Raw genomic sequence first — 27,632 nt, 5'->3', positions numbered from 1 at the left:
GATTTCAGCAGATTTTTTTTTTTTTTTGAAAATACTCAATGAACATGAATAGTTATCTATTCTTGTAATCTCTTTTTTATGCAGCACATGCTACTAGTGACCAGCTGGGAAGTAGAGCACACAGCATAGAAGAAATCTGTCCAGAACTGTAACTGCTTGTCAAAGACAAATATAAACACTGCTTCATGATTTTTTGCAATTATGGCTCTTAAATATCAAGAAGCATATCAGTTACAATGTTGTATTGCCAAGAATGTTAATTTTAGACTTGTCCATTAGGCAGAAAAAACTGTCTAACTGATTTATTCTTGTGCCTAGTATTTCATGGAGAATACTGCTTCATAATCTGTTCAACCAGAATGGCATTCCCTGTATGTATAACGCTGATTATCTTGCGTAATGTACTGTTACTCTTCATGCTTTGAAACACAGGCAGTATCTTTGTTTTTTTCACTATTTATTTGACAGTGTTCTAGGTATGGTATCTCCTATGAAAGGGTTTGGAGTTCAAGAGCCAAACGGTACAGCATACATTGGATTGACATGCAAGCTATTTATCAGATGTATTAAGCAGTTTAAAAAGGGATTATTTAAGTTTTACAACTTTTTTGTAGAATTTTGACCTGTTAATCTAGATTTCAGTATGTTATTACCTGTATTTTCCCAGTCTCTAGAAAAAGAGTTGTATTATTTTTAAGAGCTGTGTTTGGAATCAATTACTAGTTTCTGACTAAGGCAGTACTAACTTCTGGTGGAGGGATGTTTTTACACTGGAAATGCGCTAACTTGAACTTTGCGTTTAACTGTCATCTATCTTTTCCATTGGGACTGGATTTTTTTGGAGCTCTCTTGGTTATCTTGAGTATATGGAAGTTCCCTCCAACTTTTCTTTTTAAAACCACACCAACTGTCACTCTTCTTGCTCTTGTCTCAAACTTTTGGACTTTTCCAGTTGCATGAAGAGTAAATATTTACCTGAAGTAAAACACCCATTTAGGAGGAAATTCACGTCAGGACTGGGGAGACGGGATGGATTTAGGCTCTGTCTGCTCTTTATATAAAGATAACTGCTGATGATCTCATACCCTCTTGGGGTTTGCACCCTCTATACTGAAAACCACTGGTCTAAATCTTTCTGGATCCGATGTAACATGCAGCAGCTGCTTTTGCAAATGAAGGCTGTTTGAAAGGATAGAATGCCTAATTCAAATGCTGTTTACAATGTAGTTGGATAGCCCCTGTAAAGAGGGATTTTTGAACCTCCAAATTACTGTAAACAACTTCCCACTCAATGGATTTTGRCTGGTGAATGTTATAGTATTCAAAATAGTTCTTGGTTTTTATTACACAAATGAAGTATACACTTAAGCTTTAGCTTGGTTATGGAATACATTGTATATCTTAATTTTGATCTGAATTTGATATGTTGCAAAAATCCATATAATTATATGGAACTATTTTAAAATGTCTTTTTGTCCACTGTATATGTGAAGTTTGAATAAAGGAATGAAAGTTATTTTACAGTTATCTGTGTTCTCAAGTGTGAGCTTTCGTGAAATCCCAGAACATGTTGAGAATGAATAAAGCAGTGGRATGAATCATTGAAAGATATTATGCAGGAATAATTCATTAGAATAGATATATTGCCAAAGATATCTGTGAGCTGTGCTAAGTGGGTGTAGTGGTGTGTGCCTTTCCTAAATCTCTTTTCTCCTTAGCAGGTAACAGGATTGCCAGCTGTGGGATATTTAGTCTAGCTTCTAAAGACCTGAATCAGAACTAAGAGCATCTTTTCACAAGAAAGAGTTGAACTCTTGATTCAATCCAGTGTGGTGATGCTACCTTTTCAGTAATAGTGAGTGCTGTTTCTTCTTGTATCAAACATGGTAATTTCTACAGAATAAGCAGGGCCAAAGAGTGAGCATTTTAACACTTCTGACTTCCAAAGTCATTTATTGTAGCTTTAAGCTTGGCTCACAAATACAGGATTTCAAAATCTAAAGTTTACATTGTGTATATGTTAGTTTGCAGTGCTCAGACTGCTGCTATGTCTGCATGGCTCTGTGCAGACTGACCTGTTTTTCAGATCAGCTGGCTGATGGCCTGCTCTGCTTCAGCCAAAGCAGTAAGTCCTACTGAGCAATTAATATCACTCAGCAATGCTGTGTGACTTTCAGATTGGAGTAAATGGGTCAAGATTTTGACTGATGTGGATGAGTAATGCAGATGTCTTCTCTGATGCTGCAAGACAGACTACTTGCTCTTAGTGATGACGTCAAGCAGTGGCTGTACCCAAAATTGGGGCAGAAACCATCAGAAGCAGCTCTTATCTGAGCAAACGTCCTCCTTCCCCCTCTACTTCCTTTCTGTGGTTGTCCAGGACCTCATTTTCATTTAGTGCTCGGTGAGGGTACTTTACACCCTACAGTGCCCGGGAAGCATTGTGTTTAACAAACAAAACCTTTGCCATGTTTCAGTAAAGACCTTTTCTGTAATGGTTTCCAAAATCCTAGATGAAATGAGGATGTAGCTGTGGGGGAGGTACAGTACATGCAAATGCATGAAGCTGGTTTTGAATGAGACTCAACATCATYGTTCAGATTCATTCGGATCATTTGTCCCTTCATCATTCAGGTGATGTTAAGCTGTTTGGGTGATCTCCCCTTCTCTATGTCACCAAGCCTCAAGTTTTAGTTAGATGCTATTTTGTTATAACTTATGTTGATTTTAGTTATGGGCTTTATTAAAGCTTTTATAGCCTTTTTCACTTTTTTCAGTGAAAACAAAAATACTGCTTCATCTCACTCATCTGGAATGCAACCTGATGGACCTGATGCTTCTGTACCTGAGGGTTCATTTAACTGAGAGGCTGATTACTTGATTTTATCCAGCCTTTTACGCCTTCATGCATTTTAAAGGCTAAAATATCTGTAGTTACTGACAAGTAAACTTAGCTACTCTGTACAGCTTTTATTACARAGGGATATCTGACTTCCTTGTATTTTGGAAATATTAATTATAGCTCCCTGTTGAATGGGAGCAAAATAAATGCCTCTCCTCCTTTTACATTGGATAGGGATTTAGATTGCATGGAGTTTTTAATATTGTGGTGCTTTTGGCAAAAGCTCAGTCACACAGCAATGAGTGGTGTAAAGAGGAAACAGAATACCCTTYCTCCCCCCCCACCCCCCAATATGTGGAAATTGAGCCCTACAGCATCATAATTGTGAGGCTTCTCACACAGGTTTATTTTAGTCCTTAGGAAGCATCATATTTAGAGGAAATATTTTTAATGTGCTCCTGATTGGATGATCACTCACAAATAACAGGGTTAACTGTTGTTTATTTTTTTTTAACCTTATCACACTGAATGGTACCCAGTTCATAGAAATCAGATGTATTTTTTACAGCTCTCTAGCCCTCGTATTGAAATTGTATAATCTTCCCAGAACAGTTTCCGTTATATGCTTTTTGTGGTATTTATTATGATACAGTCTCACAAATGTACTTACTTTGTTTGAAATCAGTATTAAGTGTCACAAAGTAAATAAAACTGTTCCCTTCTTTACTGCCTTATGGCACTAGTAGATGTATTGGATTGACTTCAACAGCTTTTTAAAAAACCTGGCAGCTTTTATGATGTTTGCAGGTGGGCTTATAAATGAGTATTTAAACCAATATTGTAGTTTCCTCACCACTGCGAAGGAGGAAGGTCTCTTGAATATTTCAGTGTAGATTTGGTGTACTTTAGTTTGTATGCATTTTCAAATTTTGCATATTGCCGGACCACTGAAACATGAGGATAGATCTGGGAACCTCAATTAAGAATTTAAGATAGCAGTCCCACAGAAAAAGGTTGTGTTTTTCATGGTAATTTCTGTGTGTCGTAGGATTAAAGCATGGCTCTGGTCTTTTGTCTACATGGTCAGCATTGAGTAATCACTCACTTGAATTGAGTAATGAAGAGTGACTAACACCAACTACTCCTGAGGAAGCAATATTGTATTCCAAAAGAGCTGGGCTCTCTAAATTGCACACTTAAATTGAAAAGTGGATTTCACAATGTAAATGCAGCCTGGATGATACAAAGATTTCTTAACCTGCTACTTGTTCTGCGTGAAGAGACAGCTCATGAAAACATACAGTCATTTCACATTGGTTTGGATCTGACATTTCACTAATCTTAAAAACAACAACAACAAAAGACACCCTCCTAAACCACAGCCAACTAACTCAAAAAGCTTCAGTTGGTCTCTGTGAAAGGACACTGTAATAAAAGTTAGGATAGTATAGTTAGAGCAGGCATTTGAGCTGTTTTCAGGAGAGAAGCCTTATGTGCAATCTCTCCTTGTGAGACCAAAGGGAAGTCGGGGAGAGAGAAGGGCTAGGGCAAGAAAACTGGAAGGGGATAAAAGATGAACAGGTGAAACGTGGGCTGGAAGAGTGCYCATCCTGCGGCGTGCGCCTGCCCCGGGCTGCTCGGCGGTGGGAGTGCGGGTCTGTGCAGAGCCGAGCGCGTGACGGCCCCGGGGCGCGAGGGGCGGTGAGTGAATGGCATCAGCCGCAGCTGGCTCTCAGCACCGTGACTGCGAGATTTGGCCCTGACTTGGCACGACGTCGTGTTGTCTTTGCCACAATTAACTTGAGCTAGCAATTTACACTCTGTCCCTGCCTTTGATAATTTGCAATGAGGGCTGATGCAACTTTTTCTTTGTGATTTTTACAGCTGGGAACAGTATGTAGTGCCAAAACTTGTTAAAGCTATTTTTCTCACTSTTTTCTCTCTTAAAGGATCAGGGATCAGGAATAAAGTTCTGCAGTCCTTCATTACAAAGAGGGGGATGGGACCAGCTGGGTCCTTTTCGCTGTATCCGTGATGCAGCTGTTCTGCTGTCTGAAAAGTCTTGAAAAAATACTCTCAGGCAGAAGTTGTGTACGAATCCCCAAAAGGCATGCTTGATATTCTTTCCATAGAAAAAAATTCTGCTGTTGAAGTTTCTCCTTCAAAAACAACTTCAAATCTCCGGTAAGTAACACACACTTAAAAAGTGTATGAACTATTTCCAGTGTCTAGAACTTCAAAATAAATACGGTTGAGAGTGGAGCCGTAGCTTCTCCAAGGTGGGTTGAAAAGTTGTTCCTGCATCATGCAAATGTGCAGAACTGTCAGTGGCAGAAATAAAAAAAATTGTAAAACTTCCACCTATAAAGATCGTTTTATTTTCCGTGACGCATCAGGAAGAGGAACACTACTAGGTGAAGTAAGGACAAACGGCTGCGTGCTCTGGTGGTCAGACTGCAGCCTTCATTYGTTTTTACTAGTCAGAAGAACTGTGGAGAAGGAGAAGCCATGGAGGAGTGCCGACCAGCATGGCTTGTTTCGTGTTTCGGAAGCTGGGGAGAACTGTAACCCTTGCAGAACCGAAAGGCATAAATGCTGAGGGTTTCCTCCAAGACCAGCAAAATACTGCAAAGCCCAAAGCGCTTCATGTCACTCGTTGTCCATCATCTGTCTGGTAATTTTTTGCTGTTCTATAAATATCCGTAAAAGGTACTTAGCTGCTGGTTGTGCAGGAGGGTTCAGTCTTCCCTGGCCTTTTTCTCGGATGCACAACTTGCCGGGCAGTGACCCTTATAACCTCCTCGCGCTGCGCATCTGGCTACCATTAAATAAGTCACATCATGGCACCATGATGCAAAAAGCTTTTATTTTTTTTTAAGTTACTGGTTGACTATTCCCTAACGAGCTAGAAAAGAGGCAAGCTGAAAGGAGCCCGCGTATAGACATACAGGCACCGGCAGCGCCGGTGTATCGCGACAAGGCTCCCTGTCGCAACAGGGCCGCCTATCACGACAAGGCCGCCCATCTCGACAGCCGAGCGCCTCGCCCCGCCCACCCGGGAGCAACGTCATCCCGACGCGAGCGCCCGGGCTGCCTCATCTCCCGCCGGCGCCGCGAGCGGCAGGCGAATCAGCCTATGGCAGCGGAGGGGCGGCCCCCTCCTCGTTTATGAGCGCTGGGATTGGTTTTCGGGTAGCCGTGGCAACAGAGCGTGCCGATTGGCGCGTTGCCAGCGGCCGTTGCTCCGTTGGTCTGCCCGGATGTCACTCTTTCGGACGCACGATGGGGAAGCCATCCCTGCGCGCTCGGCGGTTGGCTACCTCCTCCGAATGGCCCGGTTATTGGGCGGTCTTACTGCTATGCCCTCCCCTCGCGTTTCGCGATTGGTCAAGGTGCTCACTTTCTCCTGTGACTGGATGGACTCGTTGTCACTCCTCCCCCCTTGCCGATTTGAGGAAGCTAGGCCTATGCCGCCGCCTCGTTGGCTGATTCCGCCGCGCCCTGTTTCCCATTGGCCAGCTAAGCCGTCAGTTGGCGCTGGGCGCGGGAGGAGGGCAGAGGGGCCCTCGGCACGGCGTAGCAGCAGCAGTAGCTGCCGCTGTCCCGTGGCCGGGCCCGGCCGCCCCTCCGCTCCGCCGCCATGAGCCCCGCCCCCGCCTAGCCCCGCCCGGCGGCCGCCCTCCGCTCCGGCCCCGGCTCGCGCTCCGGCTCCAGCTCCGGCTCCGGCTCGCCCCGCGCCGCCGCACGGCAGCAGCAGCAGCAGCGCCGCGGCCGGCGAGGATGAAGGTGACCGTGGACTTCGAGGAGTGCCTGAAGGACTCGCCGCGCTTCAGGTGCCGCGGCGGCGGCGGGAGGGGCCGCGCGGGTGGCGGGGAGGCGGCCGAGGGGGCAGGGAGTGGGGGCCCGGCTGTGGGGGCCGTGTGTGGGGACAGGGGCTGGCGGCCGTGTGGGGTGGCAAGGCAGGGGACCGGGCTGCGTGAGGGGACAGGGGCAGGGGACTGTGTGGGGTGGCGGTTCAGGGACGGAGGATAGAGGTTGTGGGGACCCCTATAGGTGAGGGAGCGGGATGTGCAGGGTGGCAGGCTGGGGTGGGGAGCGGGGCACAGAAGTTTTGGGGACCCTGTAGGGTGACAGGTTGGGGACAGGATGTGGGTGGCAGAGACTGGGTAGGGTGACGGGTTGGACCTGGGGTGTGGGGCCAGGGTTGTTGGGGGTTGCTGGTTGTGGGGGACCACAAAGGGTGATAGGTGGGGATCATGTTTGGGGACAGTGTAGGGTGGCAGTTCAGGGTCCAGTGTGCGAGGAAGGGGTTTTTGGGAGGCCCTGCATAGGGAGAGAGGCTGTTTGGGTGTGAGCAAGGGCACTCAGAAGAAAGGGGAGGCGAGAGGTAGCAGTGCAAGGAAATAGGGTAGCATGTGTGATACGTGGGGCTGGGTGGGCCATGCGGTAGGGTTTTGGGGTTCACGTGGAGGCAGCACAGTCTGCTGTGCACACTGCTGGGGTCAGCCAGCCCTGAACAGCTGTGGTGGGGGTGAAACGTGGCAGGCAGCTGGTGCAGGAAACATTCAACAGCCTAAGCAATGCCTTCTCAGCCTCAGGAGCGGGAAGATTCAGCTGGTCTGACGCCTGTTCTTTAGTGCTGTACTTATGCTTCTGCCCCCAGCATCACCCTGCTGTCCCTGCTGTGTGTGTCTGTACTCAGTCTGACCATTGCTGGGGTACTAATACCAAACAAGCTCAATATACTCTTGCTTTCCCTTGTGAAACCAAAGCATGTACTCTTTCTGTTTTTCCTGCTCTTACTTGAGTGACCACTTGTCTGTCATTGCTGTAGGCTTACCTATACTTAGGCTGAGGAACTTTCCCATTCATCTTTCTCCATGTTTTTTCCATTGTGTGTGTGCTATGCACCCTTGTATCCACTCAACACAATTCTGCCCGTCTCTGTTGGATGTATGGCTGGATCCATGCCTATAGGTCCACTTTATGAGCCTGGTATAATCCTGCTTGCTGCTGGTGGTGGTGAGGCAAGCAGCTCTGAGACTTGAGCTGATGTGTCACTGCTGTGCCCCTCCTGTCCCTTGTTCAGCCCATGTTTGGAGTGTTTGTGGCCCTGTGGTCAGCACAGGCCAGTTTCATAGTCTGGTGGTTAGAAGAGATAGTCCTGCTCTTCCTCTGCTCTCTGGACACATGCCTCCTTTCTGCGTCGGCTCTGGCAATCATGTGGTTGTGGGATGTGGATGAAGTTGGAGAAGATGGTTTGAATGATTTACCTCTGCCAAAAGTTGGAGTTCCTGTTCTTCCCTTCTTTTCTCCTGTCTCTGCTGTCACCTTATCCCTGGCTGCATGATCTGGCCATTTTTTTTGGTGGCTTTGGTCTGTGTTGGATGCTTGTATGAACTCACTGCCCTGGCAGGAAAGAGTGGATAGTTTTCTGCTAGGTTAGTGAGTTGCATCAGCACAGCAAGGGGTGTGAAGCATACTAAAGCCTATAGAGAGGAGGAAGAGAAGAAGAAGGAATTTCACTGCCAGGAGCAAGGCTGGAAGAATGCAGTGGGGAGCGAGACCTCCCCCTAGGGCAGCGTGAGCTTTTAGATTGACTTAGGGTGAAGTCTCATGGAACAGCTAAGTTGGACATGCTTGCTAATATATATATTTCTGGCAGAGCTGTATTTCATGTAGGTCCCTTCCATTTGGTGGCAATGCAGTCTTGGAATGGCTTAATGTAGCAATAGAACTGTACCGTTAAATGTAGCTTATGAAAGCTACATTTTCCTTTAGGAGAGAAACTCTGGAAAACGCTTTGTCAGGGGTCATCTAGCTCAGTGTGGCCTCTTTGACAGGTTCTGATGCTACTGCCTTTGAAGAAATTGTAAAAAAATCTTGCGGTGAAGTGATATAAWCCCAACAAAACATTCTTCCAGCCTTCAAGTATTAGGAAATGGTTAAAACTCTGAAGCAAAAATCCTGTAGTATTTCTGGAAAAAAAATGGTTGTGTGATTCATTATTATTCTTTAGTTGCTGTTGTAACTTTGGTCATTTTTACTATTCATACACAAGTTACCTAACCCAAATAGTAAGAAGCCTTCTAAATGACATTTTTGGCAGCAGGTTTTATTAAGGGGCTGTATAACATAATGTAGAGCGAGGTCATTACCCGTTTTTTGTGTTATTGCGGGGAGTAGTGTGGACATAAAGCAGCTTCTGGTGCTGTGTTCCTTTTGGTAATGGGGAGGAAGCAGGGCTGCAGCTTCCTCCTGACCTTGCTGAACAGGTGGGTGTAGTCTCAATCCTTCTCATCCGTATACCCGTTGGAGCGGTTAAATAAACCTGTTGGGAGGCATATAGTGTATTGAAATGTCATAGTATACTTTCTTCTTACAGCAGTGGAGCAAGCTGAGAGGAAGTGGGTGAATCAGAGTCCCTGAGTCACCAGCTCTTGCTCCAAGAATCGTTCAGTGCTAATGGTTTTTAGCTCCTCTCTTTCACAGATGTTCTTAGGCTGTTTTCACGGACAGCTATTTAAATCTTTTAAAACACTCTACTACAAAGAGCTTCAGACCCATTGCTTTATTGCTCATCTGATTCTCATCAAGTTTATGTTCATCTTTCTGGCTTTGAGATGTGATTGGGAATATCATTGTTACGTGAATCAGAGAAACAAAGGTTTGTTAGTTTGCTCAGAATGCGTATGATGGGAGTATGCATGGGTTGTTGTTGTTGCTGTTGCGTTGCTGATATGTGGTTTGATGATAATGGCTGTAGTGAGTCACATCAAAAGTATGGTATATTATTTCATAGTAAAGCATTCTCTTTTCCCCGGTTGATAGAGAGATCTTCGAATTGGAAAACCTAGAGCAATGTTGACCTATTGCATCTTTAGGTTTGCGAATTTATGGCTTGCTGGATCAGTTTGAGATTGGAAAATTGAGTTTAGAAATTGACGTTTTGAAAAGGGTATGGATTCAGATGCTGTTTTGCAGAGAATATGCGGAAGAGATGTGGGAATGACACGTATTAAGAATATTAGCAATTTCCAGTCACGTTTAAAAAACAAAACAAAACCCTTTAAAGAAAGCTTTTACGCAGTTGCCAGAGTTCCATGTAAAATAATCTTGCAGAAGCCATGTGCTTTTCTTTCATGACTCCCATTTTTAAAACATGGACAGACCAGAAGTCTAACAAGGAAGCGTGTTTGCAGTTCTCCTACGGCATGTGGATGACTTGACCTTGCGTAGAAGAAGCTGCTTAGGGAGGGGCCTTGGAGCAGTCCTTGAGGAGCAGGAACGGAACTGTGTTGGCAGGTTCTGTGTATGTAATCAAGAATTCTTGGAGAGCCTTTTAATACACAAATAGTATTGTGAATTAATAGTTTCTGCTTGTCTTGAAACTGAAATTGTCATTAATAGGTTGATGGAACAGGCTTTTATATTGGTGTTTCACTTTCTTTTTTTCTTTGTGTAACTAAGAATGATTTTTAATAAATGAAGTATGCACTGTAGCAGCCACAGAGATCACTTTAATATTACAAACAGCAAAGTTCTGTTAATCGCATTGCATGCGACTCTAAGAACTCTTTAGAAAACTTTAGTCTGTTCCAATCTTTAAAATGCATCAGTAAAAAGCTATTTATTTTTGAGATCCTTTCTTTTTCCTTGTCTGTCTCTGTTGCTGAAGTTTAACATTTTTGTGTTCAAGAGAATGTTCACTGCCTGAGACCTTGACTGTGGCACAGACGATGAGTGAATGAGGTAGACAAAAAAATATAAATTAATTTGTTGCCAATTACTATTCTTAATAAAAATATTTAATGGATAGTCTCTGAGTAGAATTTGGGGTTATGGCATATCCTCTTCAAAGGGACTAGTCTGAGTATTCTTTCATTTTAAGTTTCATTAAAGCATTGTTTTGTGTAGGCAAGCCTGAAGTGTAAGACTGGCTTGTCACTTAAGTTTTCCAGTATGCTGTGAGGGAGTGTGTGGGTTGTTTTGTTTATTCTTGTGTGTGTGACCTGAACTATTTCTGGTTTATCTAAATGAGGGCAGCTGAGGTGCACCTCAGGCTTCTTTCAGGGGCGCAGTTTCTGTTGTATTGCTGAGTACCTACCTTTGTTTTGTCTGGCGTTTACCTGCATGTTAGTGCAAGCTGTAGCTGTTGTAATACTTGGTCTCTGGTCTTTCATCTTGAAGAAGAACAAGGCTTTTGATGGGCAATGTGTTAAACCATTTTTTTTAGAACAAAACTCAAATTTGTAAAAACAGTTGCATACTTAAAATTGTTGGTTCAATTCTGGACCAGCTTGCAGTCTGCAAGATTGTAATATTTGTGAAAGATTCGTACTTCTTTGCATAGCCTAATGTGTTTAAATGGCAACACGCAGGTAGAGAAGCATCAGGCAAGCCTACATGTCAACGTTAACAAATACTTGAATATTTAAATATCCTATTAAAATAGGAAGGGGACATAGATTGCTAATCTCATGGTGGGAGTTTTAGCACACTCTGCGGTTTGAGTGTGCCTAGGCAAAGTTCTTCTTGCATCTATGTGAGTGGCTTATGACCAGGGATTGTGCCTCACTTAAGTGAAACACAGGACATAGCAATGTTGGATGGCTCTATTCGCTCCTGTTGCGTAAATAGATAACAATTTATTTCTGCCTCCTGACAGCATTTGATGCAATTTACTTGCTTTTAGGAAAGAGTGAATCACTTTGCTTGCACATAGTACAGAAAGAATGAAATATGTTGATCATAAAGTTTCTTTATTGCTCTGTAGATTGAAGAATATATTTAGAGTTCACAATAGAGTATAGCGTAAGAGCATGGCACACTTCCTAACATAAGATACAGCAAAACAGACTTATAAAACTAATTGAATTTTTCTTCCAACTACCTCCCAAGAAATATCTATCTTTCATAAAGCTGTTTTGTGAGCTGTTATTTTATAGGTGGCCAGTTGATTCCTTCTGCCATCAGATAAAAGAATTTAGTCGTTCTTTTAGATATGAATTTATAATTCCCAGAAGATGAGAGCTTGAAAAAATTATCTATAGCATTCAATTCTGTGTGAAATAATCAGTAATACAGTAAACTAATCCCTCAATGAAAGTATTTCTTATTTCAAAAGGTTTACTTAGAGTGACTGTCTAAATAGGGTGCACATTCCACTTCATGGTTTTCTGGGTCTATGATTTTTTTTTTCTCCTGTACTGTAAATGCACAGTTCAGTATCTGTTTCCCAGATAACAAGTGTGTTCTGTCACTTTAAAACTCAAGTAATAAGAAAGTGACTTATTTAACATACTATTTGGAACATGTCTAGTCCTAAAGTCATATTTTCCCCAGAGAAACTTGACTGGAATTTGTTCAGTTCAAGTATCACTGCATAGGTGCCCTAAAAATGATTTTGATTATATTTCTTAGAAATGTTATAAATACAGAAAATGTTATGTTGGATTCTCTTAAAAAGGCATGGGCTTATTGGGGTGGGACGGAGAATATGACAGAAGTATAGAGAGATTGGTAGATATCTTGCATGTCTGGTTTTAAGGGGAAAACTCTTAGATATACGAACAGAAACGAATATAAGCTGTTCATTGTGGCTAAGTGTGTGTGGGGGGAACCCAGTATGTTTTCTGTTGGTTATATTTGAAACAGATGTTTAGATATGGATCACAGTTGTGTTAAAAGAGGAAACTGATGCATTTAACTCTCTCTGCTCCACTTAAATAACTGGCCTGTGTATGCAAAGAATGTGTAAATATTGGTCTCAGTCTTTCATTGATGCAAACAAATAATTACAGAGAGTGAAACAGTATTTTTGTTTTCAGTTATCTTATGTTTGGAAATTGCTACTGTCAGTTCATCTTACCTTAGTAAAACTTCCTGTGTGTTTTTTTTTTTTTTTTTAATTTACTAAATTGCATTCAAGCTGTTCAGTCTTCAGAGAAATTCAAGCATATATGCCTAACCTATATACCTTGATCGGCTTATTACTTTTGGTGGGGGGGAAGGATGGAAATCAAAATATCGATTTAAAATTTTACCTTCCAGTCAGTATATTGCTACAGTGCAGTGTCCTTATTAACATGTATTATAATACTCTAAACAGTAAATCAGTCTTATTCTGCATATGTTTATAGTATGGGTTACTTATGTTTGTTTATAGTACTGTTGAGGTCAACGAGGCTGTTCACCGTGGCTAATTTCAGTCACATTAAGTTGCTAAGAGGAGTGTGAGTAAGAACTGTATGTCTGCATGGAGAATCTGTTTGTTGTTATTCAGATTTACCTAGCTGTTCTAGGAGGAATTCTCAAAAAAAATCTTTGGATTGGGGCTTCTGGCCTTGGTTTCTGGGACTGAAAAGCAAATTTGTAATTTATCTGGCAAGGCTGCCTGGAAAATATCACAGTAGAACAAAATAAAAAAGATATGGTAACTCGAAAGAGAAGGCTGCCAAACATTTGTTGCAAGCTTGCATTTACCTTTTTTTTTTTTTTTTTTTTTCATACTCTGGCTGTTGTTTTATAGTCAGAATTTCCAGTCTAATTGTAGAACAGCACATTTCTTAGCTGAAATATAAGGACGCGTAGGAAAATCTTAGTAGAACGCTAGTAAGGTACACTTTTAGAAAATCTCTGTCCATACTGCTTGTAGTCTATTGAAATTAAACAGAGTGGTTTGGGATTTCTAACTCTCCAGTTTTATGGAGATGACAGTCAATGTGCTGTTCTACTTAGCCTTTAGGCAGTGTTTTTTTTTTTTTTTTTAAAGCCTGTGACTATCTTTCAAACATATATTAAAATAGTTGAACTAAAGAGAGGTATTTTAATTATTTGTTGGAAGATAAGACATGGTGTTAGAGCATTTTCTTCTAGGATAGTCATAATAGAGTAAGGAAGTTTGATTAAAACTTCCCTTTCAAATAAAATTCATTACAAGATTTCAATGCAACAAATCTTAAAACCTTTTCAAATTTAATAGCAACCTGTTGCGATTATTTTAGAGAAGAGAAATCTCTGTCTTGAAATCAGTTTGCCCTGATCAGGTTAGTACACCTAAGTGTGGTTTTTTTTTTTGTTTTTTTTTTTTTTAAAGGCCTGTTCTCGTACTTATGTACTGCAACTGTAAGATTTTTCTTATTATAATTCCAATTCTGTTTCTTGGTTGTTGATTTTGATATAGTTCATATTAAGTAAAAACTGAAACATCTTAGCTATCATCTTAAATTGCTGATAGGAACTTCAAAAAACAATTTACACTTAGAGTTCTTATTTGGGAGTGTTATAAAAAGCGCTCAGAAGTGAGTTTACAGTGGAAGTAGTAACAAAATCTGCTAGATGTCATAACGTTACTGTAGATTAGCAGCAGGAGCAATTGTTGAGAACTGATATTAAACTTGTGCAACTAACCATTAACGAGAGCTTGCAGAATTAGAAAGAAGACGTATTTGTGTGTGTGTATAAACTGCTGTAATTATACAAGCCCTTACTTCAGCTACAGTCTTTTGATTTTTAAATATAGAAGACAGAGGCTTCATTCTTTGGCCTGGAGGGTCTCATTTATGTTGCCTATGCACATTTTATGTAATTAAATTAAGAAATAAAGTTGTGGAGAGGATACGTTTTTGATATTTTTCTTGGCGGGGGCGGGGGGAAGCTATCAATGCTAAAATCTTTGGAAAGCAGGGGTAGTAAGTGGAACGTTCCTCAGGAAGGTGGCAACTAGAAGACAGAAATCTTCTCTGCCTGGGGCTGCAGGAGCTTTGGATAACTCTGGTCTTTCCTGAATGTGTCTGTTGAATCCTTGGCCACTGAATAGGAAATTTGCCAGTTTAGCTGTGTTAGCAGTGTCCTGTGTCTTTATCAGGCTTAGCTTACTAACAATATTCATACTCAAAAGTCTGTTACGAAATTTAGAGTCTACGTTTTTCCTGTTTTTTTTTTTTTGTTTTGTTTTGGTTATTGGCAAACTTTGCTATAGTGAATCATTCTTAAAGTCCCCAAGCAAACTCCATCCTGCCAACCTGTTTTAGGAGAAAAGTGGCATCATATTGTCTTTTGGGTATCGGCCAGCAAAGGAAAATATCTAATTTTCATTGAGTACAGAAAAAACATCCTGCTGAAGTTGCTGTTTACCGAGMTAGGAACCCTTTGCTTGGTTCCTGATGCAGGCCTTTTTGGTTAAATCAATTAGTTTAGCGTCTCAAGGGGATGCAAATGCAGAAGTGTCACGAGGGAGTGCAAAAAACATGTGGTTACTTAATATAATCTCTTAAAGGGCCTTACATTTACAGGGGCAGGAAGCAGAATAATGAACTCTAATTTACTTACAATTTTTATGTTCTTTACTCTCACTTGTACATGCAGAATTGAGTTTAAAAGCACTTATGGAAGTATAAACTATGTAAATACACATACGACCTTTTTGAACAAACAGTATGCTGTTTGTTTGAGAGGTAGAGATCCTTGTGAGTTTAGGTAATGCTTTGGATTTCTTCCTGATAATGGCATATTGTGTAACAAATAACATTGAATCTAGCTGTCTGCAGGGAAGATCATTATGAGGAAATAAAGATTAACATAGGGAATGTAACATTTATTTTAATATCTGAAGGAGTGTTACATCTCTCTGTGTGATTACAGGCATGCCTTGGAGATCTTGCGGATTCGGCTCCAGACCACCACTGTAAAGCAAATATCACAATAAAGCGAGTCACAYRAATKTTTTGGTTTCCCAGTGCATATAAAAGTTATGTTTACGCTATACTGTAGTCTATTAAGTGTGCAATAGCATTATGTAAAAAAAGTACAAAATGTGACCCAGAGACACGAAGTGAGCACATGCCATTGGAAAAATGGTGCCGATAGACTTGCATGATGCAGGGTTGCCGCAAACCTTCAAAAAAAATTTTTTTTTAAAAAAAGCAATATCTGCAGAGCGCAATAAAACAAGTTATGCCTGTAAACGAATCCTGTTTCTGTTGCCACTCTTTCATGTAGCTAAAAGATTTGATTGAGAGCATTACAAAGAGTAGATACTGTCATTCTATGCRAATTATTGTGTTGGACTATTGAAAATTGTTTAAACTAAAATGTTGTCTTACCTTCCTAATGATTTCTTTAAGAGGAATCCTTGTGTATTCAGCAAAATAACTATTTTACAGTTAATGCTTACTCTGTTTGCAAATATTGAAAGTAGCCAAGCCTCACACCGAAGATAAATCAATTGGCCTGTTTTGGTACACTGTAATATGTTATGCCAGTGTAGAGGTGTAATCTTATTTATGGAGGTATGTCATGTGCATATTTTCCAGGTACTCAAATTGACAAGATACAAGAATAAACTTAAAAAAAAAAAAAAAAAGCTGCAAAATAGTCTCTTCAAGTGTTTTAACTAATGAGTTTTTGAGCAGAGAAAATGCCTGTCAAATAGGTGACTGGGAAACTTGCTTATGTGGCATGAATCTTTCTGTGAATCAGGCTTTCTGTTTGAAATTCTGAGGACTGGTGTCTACAACTTGCAGATTTGGAACTCTTGAATATTTTTTTTTTAGAGTCCATATGTCAACAGTAATGGAATTTAAATTCGTCTTCTGTGGGTTTTGGATGATTTATATATATATATATATGTTTACACACACATATTTATTAGAAAAAATATGTGTGTATGCTAGATACTGTTATACTATTTTGTTTTTCATGAATTTATAATACGTCTTTAGTAACGGTCATTAAAAGAAAACCTGTACTGGCATTTAATTTTGTATGAATAAACATAAGCAGAGCAGTGCTCAGTTTGCGTGGTGTAATTCTGAAAGTTCTGAACCTCCAAAATGTGCTTTTGTATTTTAAGCTGGATATAATACAAAGCGAAATTTGAGAAGCCATATGTAGTGAAATGTATTCCATCTGTTCAAATTTGAAAAACAAGAGAATACAAGAGAATTCCAGATTTCCATCTTTGTGTGTGCCAGATGTTAACTGCAGTAGAAACACATGGATATCAAATACAGTGAACATTGCTGTGCAATTTGAAATATCCTAGTCTTCAGTTGTTTAGTGATACCTATCTTTATGTAAAATCTCTGTAATGCCGTATGTCGTATAACGGCTGTGCTCTTTCTCACTGCAGCAGCAGTCGGGGCTGGGATCGGGGCTCCCTTGCCCGCTTTGCCCGGCGGCGGTGACCAGCGCGAGCTGGTGCGTTCTCTGTGAGGCCTGGCCAGGCTTCAGCTCTGCAGTGGCTCCCCTGCTGCCCTTACTCAGTAATGGGGAGGAGCGAGCATCGTTTTTATAAAGGTAGAGGGGTGTCTGTGGTGGTGGGTGGGGTGGTTTTTTGTTTTTTGCTTGTTTGGAGTGACTCTGTGCCAGCAGTCAGACTCTGCAGTTGGCTGGTAAATTTTAATATAAGAAACGTGTTGTTTAAGTATTACAATATCATTGGTTTTATATAATATACCATTGCTAAAATACTTTAGATTTAAGACAAGAGCTAAGTAAGGGCTGGGTGTGCAAAGAAGTATAACAGCGAGTTGTAGGTGGAGCAGTGTGTTGAGCCTTGTGATCTTAGCTGGAACCAGCAAAAGGCACTAAAAAGACTCACTGTGCTCCTCTTTTAGTATAGGTAGTATCTTGTCTTTCCTGGAATTCTAACATTCCTGTAAGCTTGTTGGAGTTCCTGTCTGTATAAAGAATTTGGTAATTGAGGAAATATGTCCCTTCATCCTTACCTTCTTTAAACAAGATAAGTGGAATTAATCTCTTATACTGTGTAGCCATCTCTCTTCTAAGGCAGATTTTGGGCCTAGCTCCTTTGATATTGATGAAGAGTAATAGGAATTATATGCCAAAGGCCTGTGATTTGTTTTTAGCCACGTATGTCAGGATAAGGTGAACTGCACCCTGGAAGGGTCTGTTTTACTCTRTTGATTCCCCAGGTGACTTAGATGACTTGCACAAGTATCTATATGTACATTTTGATATTTGATCAGGTAAGCCACATCATAGAAATGAGACAAAAGTACTGGCTTTTGTTGAGATTGTCATTGAGGATAAATCTGCTCAAGAAAATAATTGAGGAATCTGTTTCATTGACAGCGCAACTTCTGGCTGAATTTGTGTGTTGGTAATGGGTGTCCATTTAAAAAGCACACTCCCACAGCCTGTCTCTACAGGACTCTTTACCAGCTGAATCTCCATATGTGGGCAGAATAATTTTAAAATGATTCAAATTCCTGAGGTGCTTCTTTTTCAAGTGTCAGATTTTGAAGGAGTTATTTTTGTAAATAAGCGTGCCTGTCTGTCCTCTCCTACTCAATTTATCCCAAAATGAATGAAAAGAAAAAAGGTGAAGCATTCAGTGTATCTACTATTGCAAGATATCTGCTGTATTGTAAGTATCAATCTCACTAGATTTTTCTTTAAAAATATTTGCAGTTTGTTTGAGATGCAAAACCCTGAGATTTAATATGTAATTAATAAAGAAAATGTAAATTTGGTTGAGAAATAGCTTGCCTGTAATTAACTTTGCATGCCCAGGGTCTTTAAAATCTCCCGATGACTAAAGGTAGTGGGAAAAAATATACTAAATGTACCCGAAGAATATTTAAACCTTTTCCAGGGCTGTGGGTGTGCCATATGCATTTTGTGGGGTTTATTTTATTATATTCCAACTACTTATTTTTTGAGTAGATCACCAATTATTACTTGTGAGAGGAATGCAGAGGAAAGAAGACTGGCTTTTCCAAATGTGAAAACAGTGACTCTGAGAAAACTCCAGTATCCTGTATTTCTATATTATCCTACTCCTGATGCTTGTGCACTCTGTTTTCTTGAGCTTGGATTCATCTGACTGTCATCTGTCGTGCAAATGCAGAGGCATGAAGGGCAAACCAAGAATGACTTACCATGTAGTAAGAGAGAAAAATAAAACAATGCAGTGAAACTATTCACAAGTATGTAAAATATACTTTGTGAGTGTTTATGTATGTTTGGGTATATATAAATACATACATACCTGTGTGTATATATATATACAGCTGCACTTAACAGATAAATGTTTCAATTTCAGAACTTTTCTGCTGCAACATAGCTGCAACCTCCCCTCCAACTGTCAAACAGGGCATTCTGACTTTGTGAAAATATATTGCAGAAATGCTCAGTTTTTGAAACAGACAAGGTAAATATTTGCTGAAGACTTTGTCTTCAGCAGAAATTTGAAGCTTTCGCTCTTCTTTCAGTAAAGAAGATCCACCAGATCTAACTAGAATTCTCTGGAGAGCTAATGGATCTCAGCTCTTTGAAGCCTTGTGAGCTCTTGTTGTAAAGGGGTTGGTATCTTATGGTCATTTGGACAGAACAGTACTCTTCTAACTGTAGTAAGTGTAAACTAGCAACTAAGGAAATAACGAAAAGAAAGGGAAAAAATGTCTTATTCTTCCAAAATCAAAGATAACACAGGACCCATATTAACGTTATATGATATCTGTAAAGAATGCTCTTTGATTAATTACAGAGTACAGCAACTACTCTCTGATCTCTAGTTGCCTCTGCATTACCTTACACGATGTTTTCTGTACGGATGGTTAAGTCGTCTTCTGTCAGTTCTAAACATGTTGATGCTGAGAATCCTATGCTGAGGGGATCTACTGGTAATTACTTCTGTTTTTTGAGACACTGCTACCCTGTCTTTTATATTGGTTGTGTTTGAGGTACGTAACGGGTATCTTTTCAAATCTGGGATTAAAATTCCTTTGTTCTTTCATTAGACTATTATTGCATTTCACTTCTAAAAGAAAAGCTGATGTGATTCTTTAGCATCTAACTAGAAATTCCAGATCTTAAGGCATAGTGTTTAGAGGGAGAGACATCCTATCTTATACCCTTTACTGTTGGTTGCTTGATGGTTATATTGTTCCACCTCCTGATCATACTATGTATTTGAGTTTTCAAATGTTGGAATCCTTTGTCCCCTCTGCCTTTTCTGTGTTAAAATTCCTGGATAGCTGCTGAGACTTAAAAGATGAGAGCAGTTCTGTAGTTTTTGCTTATTGTCAGCAATGACAAGTTTCTGATGCACAGCCCCATCGGTTTCTTAAGCTTGTTTCTGCTGCCCTTTTCTGCTACAGTGTCCTGATATTATAGTCCTGCTTCCTTATCCTCTAATTTAAGGCCTCCTAAGAAGCTTTTGACTCGTGGTAGAGAGGCTGGAATTACCAGTCAAAAGTCGTGCTGGATAAGTATTGTGATGTTTTGCATTCTTACTTTGTTAATCAGTTTAATTGACTTATTAAGAGATGATCAGGGATGAAATAAAGCATTTAAGTTAAAAGGTAAAGAAAATCCAAAACTTTGGGTTGCTCTGGAAGGAGGGAGTTTCCTCATTTCTTATTTACAATTATGAACTGTCAGGCTCTCCTTCTGAGGTGAAAAAGCTTGAGGAAAAAATATTAGGCAAAACTATTGGAAAAAGAGAACTACTGAGCATTTCTGGTAAATTACTGCAAAAATGTAGTGGGAAATAAAGCTTGTTGAGAATTTAGTCAGCTGGTAGCACAGATGTCCTTATAAGCTGCATTTGATACATTAAAAGCTGCAGCAAGTTCAGTGGCAACCAGTTTGACTTTCAGCAATTTATCTTTGTTGCAAGAGTTTCTTCCTTTTTGAAGACTGATTTGTTTATCACATGCATTATCTTTTGAGCTATGCTTAGTTCTGCACACATGTCTGAGGGAATTACCTCGTTTGCTTGTTGTATCAAAGACTGAATTACTGAGGATGTACAAAACTTTGCAGATGAAGGCCTTAAAGACCTGTATCTATAAGCAAACTTTTGGTTTAATGATTACATTAATTCAAAAGATAAGTACCCTTTTCCTATTTCATTTATGTCTTTTATAAGAGGAGAAGTCTGACTTGAGAAGAATGGAACCATGGTTCTTTTAATGTTAAGGACTTTATTCTTGTTGCTTTTCTCTGAGGAAATTTAAAATATGGGTAGAGCTTGTTACAGACCTGGGAAAGCTCAGTTTATTCATTTGGCTGCTCCAAAATGATAATCTTCACTTTAGTAGTCTTTGCCTTGCATCCAGAGAAGTGATAGGAAATGTATTTCCTATCATTGCAGTCGCAGCCCATAGAAAATTYTTAGGATATCTGGAGACGGGGCTTGGAGGGAATCACACTTCTAATACAAAGTTGTACTGTTTAGGTTATCAATAGCTTGAAAAAGCTTCCCAAAATGTTTTGTGGTAATGAACACAGAATTAAGAATGCGAGGAATACTAGCATGTCTGAGGAACTTCATCTCTGTGTGTCAGGGAGCATTCATCATCTGTTCCTCAGCATGGAGGGGCTTAGGGCCAACAAGGAAAAATCTCTGCAGTGCCAAACCAGAGGACTTCARTGGGCTCTGTGACAGACTGCAACAGTGCTCTTTCCTCAGACCAGATTAATGGTTGTGGCTCATCTCAGATAAGTTATAAAGCTCTTCTTGTAAGCATCCCTGCTGTTACCCGGGGTTGTTAGGTCGCATTGCCCAATGCATAACTCCTTTGTTGCACAGTATGTCATGCTTTTTTTTATTTGTGGTTGTTCAGTACCGTTACACATATCCCAAATGTATCCCTCGTTAAGATTCCTCTAGATARCTTTTTATATCTAACTGTAATTAATAGGTGGAAGAAATCAAATGAAGTAGGCAACAATTGGAGGGAACAGTTGATATGCTGGAGGGTAGGACTGCCATTCGGAGGGACCTCAACAAGCTGGAGGATACAGGAATGGGCTGACAGGAATCACATGAAATTCATTCAAGACAAATGTGGAGACTTGCGTCTAGGATGGAACAGCYATCAGGGACTGGCTGCCTGGGGAGCAGGTTAGCAGGTGAGAAGAGCCTTGGTCCTGGTGAGCAACAAATGGGCCATCGGTCAGCGGAGTGCCCACGTGGCAGTGAAAGCTAACTGTGTATCAGGCTGCGTTAGCAAGAGCACAGCTGGCAAAGATTCTTCCCCTCTACTTAGCACTCGTGAGGCTAAGGCTGGGATACTTTGACTAGTTCTGGGCCTCGCCAGTACAAGAAAGATGTTGCCAAGATGAAGCATGTGCAGTGGAAGGCAGCTGGAACGGGTGGGGGTTGTAGTAGATGATACTGAAGGATGAGGGCTGTGGATTCAGTTGGAGACGGCTAATGGAGAATCTAACTGCTGTCTTTAACTATCTAGTTGGAAGTTGCAGAGAAGACAGAGCCAAACTTTTTGTGCACGGCAGGAGAGAGGAGGGGGGTGAAAGCTGCGGCAAGGGAGTTTGCGAGTATTGAGGGTTAAGAACTGGAATGGATTCTCCAGAAAGGTTACCACCTCCATCCGCGGCCATTTCAGAGCTTGACTTGACAAAGCTCTGAGCAACCTGAGCTAAGCCCTCCTTTGAATAGGGAGTTGTTAAAGACCTCCAAAGGTCCCTTCCGTTCCAAAGTATGGTATGGTATTTTTATTTATATTGACAAAGATCAAGGTAGTATACTGTATGCCTCCGGTGCTGCTAGGCAATATAATAGGCTGGCATCGTATCTGGGGATGTGATAGGTGAGTCAGGCACGTGTAACATTCCTACTTCTCATCTGAAACAAGAGATCTTTTAGGTGAGGCTAGATAGCAAGCATGATGATGGTGATAAGTTTTGTTGCAGAACAGGATGAGGCCAGAGGCAGATGTAAAATCTGGTTTATCCTTCTTACATAAAAGACTTTGAGAGAATTGTGAAAAGGGGCTTTTGTAATGATCCCTACTGCCTCTTCAGATTGCGAGTTCAGTCACCAATAATAATATTTCTTACCCTGGACCTGAATTCTTATGTAAACGAAAAAAGCTTAGGTTTCATACCTGGAATGCTGGCTAGGGAGCAGATGGTGAGACATGAGACCCTTGGTTCTAGAAATGCTCAAAACCTCCTGTAGAGTGGGGAGGAGCAGGGGTATTGCTAAGGAGCAGTTACGACCTGTTTTGAATGGAATAGTATCATTAAATGATTCCCTTTCTAGTGTTTTTGCATGAGCTGTGTTATGCTACCACTTCTCATAGATGGAATGTAGTTTGCTTCTCGGGGTTTTGGGGGGTTTGAAACATGTCTCTTGTTGAACTAATTGTTTACTCGCCTGGTACAGTATAGCTGTTTTGTCTTTTTCTGTGACCTTCACAATAGATTTGTCTTTAGAGGTCTTTGCTATCAACATTGGATTTCTTTGTACAGTGGCCTTGGTAGTGGCTTTCTCCCTCCCTCATTTCCTCCTTCCCCTCAGTTTTACCCTCAGCAATTACTGTGTAGCAATTGCGTGACTATTTCTAAAACAATCTGCAAGCAACTGCTTACTRTCTGGGGTATGACTCCAAAGTGCAGCTGCTATGCAGCAGGCAGGTGATGTGAGCAAGTATAGTATCTGGCATGATATATCTGGGATTGAGTTTGCCTTTGCAGCTTGCAGTAGATCCTCTGCGTAGTGACTGCTCTTTCTGCTGCCTCTCACCTGGTGGCATCTGCTGTAGAGAAGGCAGCACTCCTGTAAATTGTCAAGTGCATAGCCTTGTCTTGCCCTCTTTATCTCATCCTAGTTCTAGTTTTTCACATTCAGGATTTTTTTTTTTCTTAATCTTCTATAAGATGTTACAAATTACTCAGCTTGAAGTGTCTCTTGTCATTATAAGAAACTTACTGATTTATTTACTCCTGTTTTCCTCTGTCATTAAGAATGCTGGATGTGATCACTGGGAGGAGTGGTCCGTAAGCAACTCCACTGCTGTTTTTAGTTCCAGTCTGAAAATCAGGATGGGARGGAATAGGGTTCATAATATCTTGCTGGCATTTTCATCTGAATCTCCCAGGGCATTGAAGATCTGGGTGGCACAGGTTGAAACAGTCTGGTATCGTATAAAGCTATAACATGGTAATTTGATAATGCTCGGTAATTTTGGTGTAGCTTGACTTTTACATACATCTAGAATAGTGATGCTATTGTGGGATCTGCAGATTGCTCACTGCTGATCCCGAGTAGTGTCTGTACTTGGTTTGGATTTAAAATGAAAGTTGAAATGATCAATTGCTTTTACTTTAGCTAGTTATGAACCAGCTTTCTCCAGTTTTAGCCTTTGTAATGAGCAAGCTATATACATCTGTTTCTGTGTGCCTTTCAATTTTCCTAAGGTCCTTATAAATTAAAATGAAATACAGATGAAGAGGACAAAAGGGAGTTAATCTCACTACAATTTGCTTGTTGATTCTTGTTAAATGTTCTCTCTCTCCAAAGCTGAATTGTTCTTTCTTGGCAGTGGGGCATGCTAATGCTCCTTTATTGACTCCTCTCATAGACAGCCGGTCTCCTGCAATTTTACTGCAGTAAACGAAAGAAAATGTGAATATAGTGATACTTGATTATGTGTACTCAAAAATACTTTGAATTAGTTGTTGATAATTTGTGGCTAGTCTTAATGTCAGTTTTGTGCTATTGAACTGTATGGATATTGACTTTACCGCAGCCCACGTATCCTTTCAAAGTCATGCATTTAGGGACATATTCTGTACTGAATATGTTCAGGTAGGAGATTTCGTTTTCCAGTGTTTGAAGAGATCACTTTAGCAGTACTATGATTTGGAATTGTGATGATGAGAATCAGTTAATTCCATTTTACAAACTCAAAAAATACATGAAGGTATTCAGAAATACCAGYTTGTGTAGCATTTAATTTTATGTACTTGTCTGTACTCTCCTGAAAGTATATTCAGGAGGTGAATCTTGAGATTTAGGTTTTAAACTTTTCTTAATTAAAGTATTTCCCATTGCTTTTTTATTGGTGGGTTTTATTTCCTCTTTCTGAGATATACCCGTGTATATTTAATATTGGAATATATTCATTCAAGAATTAACAGTAATTAGGCATTAATTATCCATCACACCTTTGCTCTGATTCATTGTGTTTGTTCAGCATCTTGTTTATAGTGACAGATGATTCCAGCCTCCTTACTGTTCGGAATGCAGATTAAAAATACAAGATAGAACAAATGTGTGAGATGAACGACTGTAGRCAGGATGTGGATTCAGTGGCCAGTTAGCTATCACTTGAAGAATAGTTGTCTTTAAAAGCAGCGACCATTGCTGACTCTTACTTTGTAAGAGTAAACAGGAGTGATGGAGGCCAAACAGACACTTGTCTATGACCATAGCGTGTTTGGAGTCATGGGCAGGTCTGCGTGATGATCTAGTCCAGATGAAGTTATTTCCCTAGCATTTGCCTGTATTTCAAGGCCTAGGAGTGACTGATTATCTTCCTAGAACAGAGTTTAATTGTGATCTTTGGTTAGGGGATTCATGGAGTCCTCTAATACCTTAACCTGGAAGCAGGTCTTTCCTTGGTCACTTAGGAATAGGAGCCATGATGCGCACCAGAGAGTTCAGCTTTCCTTCCTCATGTGCTGGGTTAGGTAACTGGTCACATTACCCTCATGTGGGGGGCAGTAAAAAAGAGAGAGGAAAAAAGAAGGAAAAGAAGGTGGAAAAGAAAAGARGGGAGGAAAAAAAGGTTAAGTCAGGTCTTGAGTTTTCTTCTATCCTCTCCTATATTCTCCTTGTGCCGTAGCTGTGGCTGCATGGGAAGCTGTATTCTAGTGATCTGAGCAGTGCTTTGGGAGGAGGAGAACAGAGGAGAGAGGAAACAGCAGGAGAGGAACACATTCCTGAGAGTCCTCATTACAGAGCATGAAGAACATAGGAGACCACTCATTTTTAAAAGCTGTCCTCCACCCTTAAGCAGCTGTTCTGGTTTTATGCTTTGCCATCTAGGGTTTGAACAGCTCAGGAAGTCCCAGATGTTTGACTTTGATTCACATACTGAGGCAGATTTGAAGGGCTGAGTCTTATTCCTAATGTCGGATCCTTTTGGCTAAGATTGCCCTGACGCAAAGCCTATTCCCAGCTTGCAGTTCGCTAAGGAGCAACGGTCTTGGTACATGTCAGATCTGGCACTTGGTTCTCAGTGTTTTATGACCCCTTCCTGTGTTTATAGTTGGAGTTTTTTTGTCTTGGCGGAGGACATGGGATTCACTCAGAATCATGATAATTTTCTGTGAACTTTAAGTAATCCCTGACACAGATGTTTTAGAGAAGAATGCACCTTTATATTTAATGGCTTCAAAAAGCTATTAAATAAAGGAAAAACAAGAATAGCATTAATACAACACAGCTTAGATCAGCTGTTCCTAGTGTGTTGCCTGACCTAGTATGAAAACTATTTCTGAATAGATGGACACTTCTGTGTTACTACATTATTAGATTTCTCTCTCTGTATTCTGGTCCTGCCAGGGCATCCTCTCCGTTGTTCTTACACAAATAATCCAGAGTGGGTCTGTTACTGTGACCACGTGCGTGTGAAAATAACTCTTTTACTAGTCTGTAAGTGATGGGAGTAGTGAAACCAGCCCATTCTACACGAAGAAATAAGGAGTCGAAATGGGGTTTGGTTTGGAACCTAGTAGCCCTTTGCCCATAGCCTGCTGCAGGGCCCGGATGTGCCTTCCCTCCGTCAGGGCCATCGTGGTCATCGTGGGGTGCAGAACCGAGGAGCCTGCTGGAGCTGGGACTTGCTTGCTCGAAGGTCTTCTGCTCTGAGCCAGGCTGGGGGGGGATGGTGGTGGTGTTTATTCCAGTTTCCTTTCTTCCACGATGTCCTTCTCTGCTTTGCTCTATGCTTCTTTCTTGAGCTGTCCTTTATCTTTTCAGTCTTCTGTTCTCTTCTCACTTTTCTCTCAGTTTAGTGTATTCTCTGCTGCCTCCCCCTCCCCCCCCCCAACAACTTTAATTATTGAGGAAGTATGTTGTCTTCACTCTGCCTGCTTGCTCTGCTGGCTTTATCTCTCTTCTCCATCTTGTATCTGGTTTAGATTTTTTTTTTTTAAGCTCATAAAACCCTTTGGAGCTAGAACTCCTTGCTAGTTAACAAAAATTATTTTTTTAAATGTACTTATCAGATATAGCTGCAGTACTTTAAACAAACTACTTAATCATGCTTTTCATGTTAATGCCAAAGGAACAAATAAAAATCAGTTGCATTGTGTTTATAAACAAACTAATACAAAATAGTGGTCTAAATATTGAGATGTTTATCCTTTCCTCCTTTTGTGTATTTTTTTTTTCCTTCTTTAATACTCTTGGAAGCAAGTTTTAACTTGAGAGATTTAAATGGAAATTAATCACTTACAGACAAAACAGAAAAGAGGAATTAACTTTGCCTGAAATCGTTCATGGTCTGATGCTAGAGAACACACAGAAGTCAAAATGCGACTGTGCGGGAATGCCTTTGGATATAAAGGCTAGAATGTAACTGTGTGGGAATGCCTTTAAGTATATAAACCAGAGTGAAACTGTGTATTAGCCAAATCTGCAAAAAAGCTAGGATTTTCATCCTGAATGTTTGAGAACTGCAGGCAGTTGGCAGCATGTTGCAGAACTGCTCTTCAGAAACTGCTTTTCTTGAGTTTAGAGCTTGATCCAGGCTTATTTTATTTTTTTTGTTCTTGGCTTGAACTCATGTGAACTAGAAAAGAATTAGCAAGGGACAGTAAGGCTGTGGTTCCGTGTGCTCTTGTCTCAGTGGTAAAGCTGGCTTAAGAAATTCCCAAATTACAGTCCCTGTCCAACTTTTTTTTTTTGCAGTCCCACAAAAGTCTCTTCCAATGTGAAGTGTATCTGATCCAGTTTTCCATAAAGCACTGCAGAAAACTTCCTTTTTTTTTCTTTCTTTTT

The 27,632-nt window shown here is 40.6% G+C and overlaps 2 protein-coding genes across 15 annotated transcripts in view; both read left to right on the top strand.

The window, feature by feature from the left end:
• The window catches only part of PPP1R2 (protein phosphatase 1 regulatory inhibitor subunit 2), a 32,041-nt gene extending 13,066 nt beyond the window's left edge, over positions 1–18,975 (top strand). For 5 of the 11 annotated variants that reach the window (XR_003252215.1, XR_003252216.1, XR_003252221.1 and 2 more), the window contains one exon: positions 85–1,527. Coding sequence is in view for 3 of the 11 variants with exons in the window: in XM_026058091.1 (XP_025913876.1) it covers positions 85–152 (68 nt within the window). In the remaining 8 variants the exon portion in view is untranslated. Of the gene's footprint in view, positions 1–84; positions 1,528–1,718; positions 2,155–4,791; positions 5,201–16,976; positions 17,144–17,941; positions 18,237–18,535; positions 18,799–18,914 lie in introns of those variants that run through there. The other 6 variants (XR_003252214.1, XR_003252220.1, XR_003252219.1 and 3 more) reach the window with 6 other exon arrangements.
• ACAP2 (ArfGAP with coiled-coil, ankyrin repeat and PH domains 2) overlaps positions 6,543–27,632 on the top strand; it is a 79,638-nt gene continuing 58,548 nt past the window's right edge. For 3 of the 4 annotated variants that reach the window (XM_026058087.1, XM_026058085.1, XM_026058084.1), the window contains exon 1: positions 6,543–6,675. In XM_026058087.1, coding sequence (XP_025913872.1) covers positions 6,623–6,675 — 53 coding nt within the window. In that variant the 5' untranslated portion in view covers positions 6,543–6,622. Of the gene's footprint in view, positions 6,676–19,411; positions 19,555–21,519; positions 21,731–27,632 lie in introns of those variants that run through there. The other variant, XM_026058086.1, reaches the window with a different exon arrangement.

The sequence above is a fragment of the Apteryx rowi genome, unplaced genomic scaffold (assembly GCF_003343035.1).
Source record: "Apteryx rowi isolate R43461 unplaced genomic scaffold, aptRow1 scaffold_142, whole genome shotgun sequence".
In the NCBI taxonomy this organism is placed as follows: Eukaryota; Metazoa; Chordata; class Aves; order Apterygiformes; family Apterygidae; genus Apteryx; species Apteryx rowi.
Note: the sequence above shows the minus strand (reverse complement) of the source record. Positions and strands in the feature narration are given on the sequence as shown.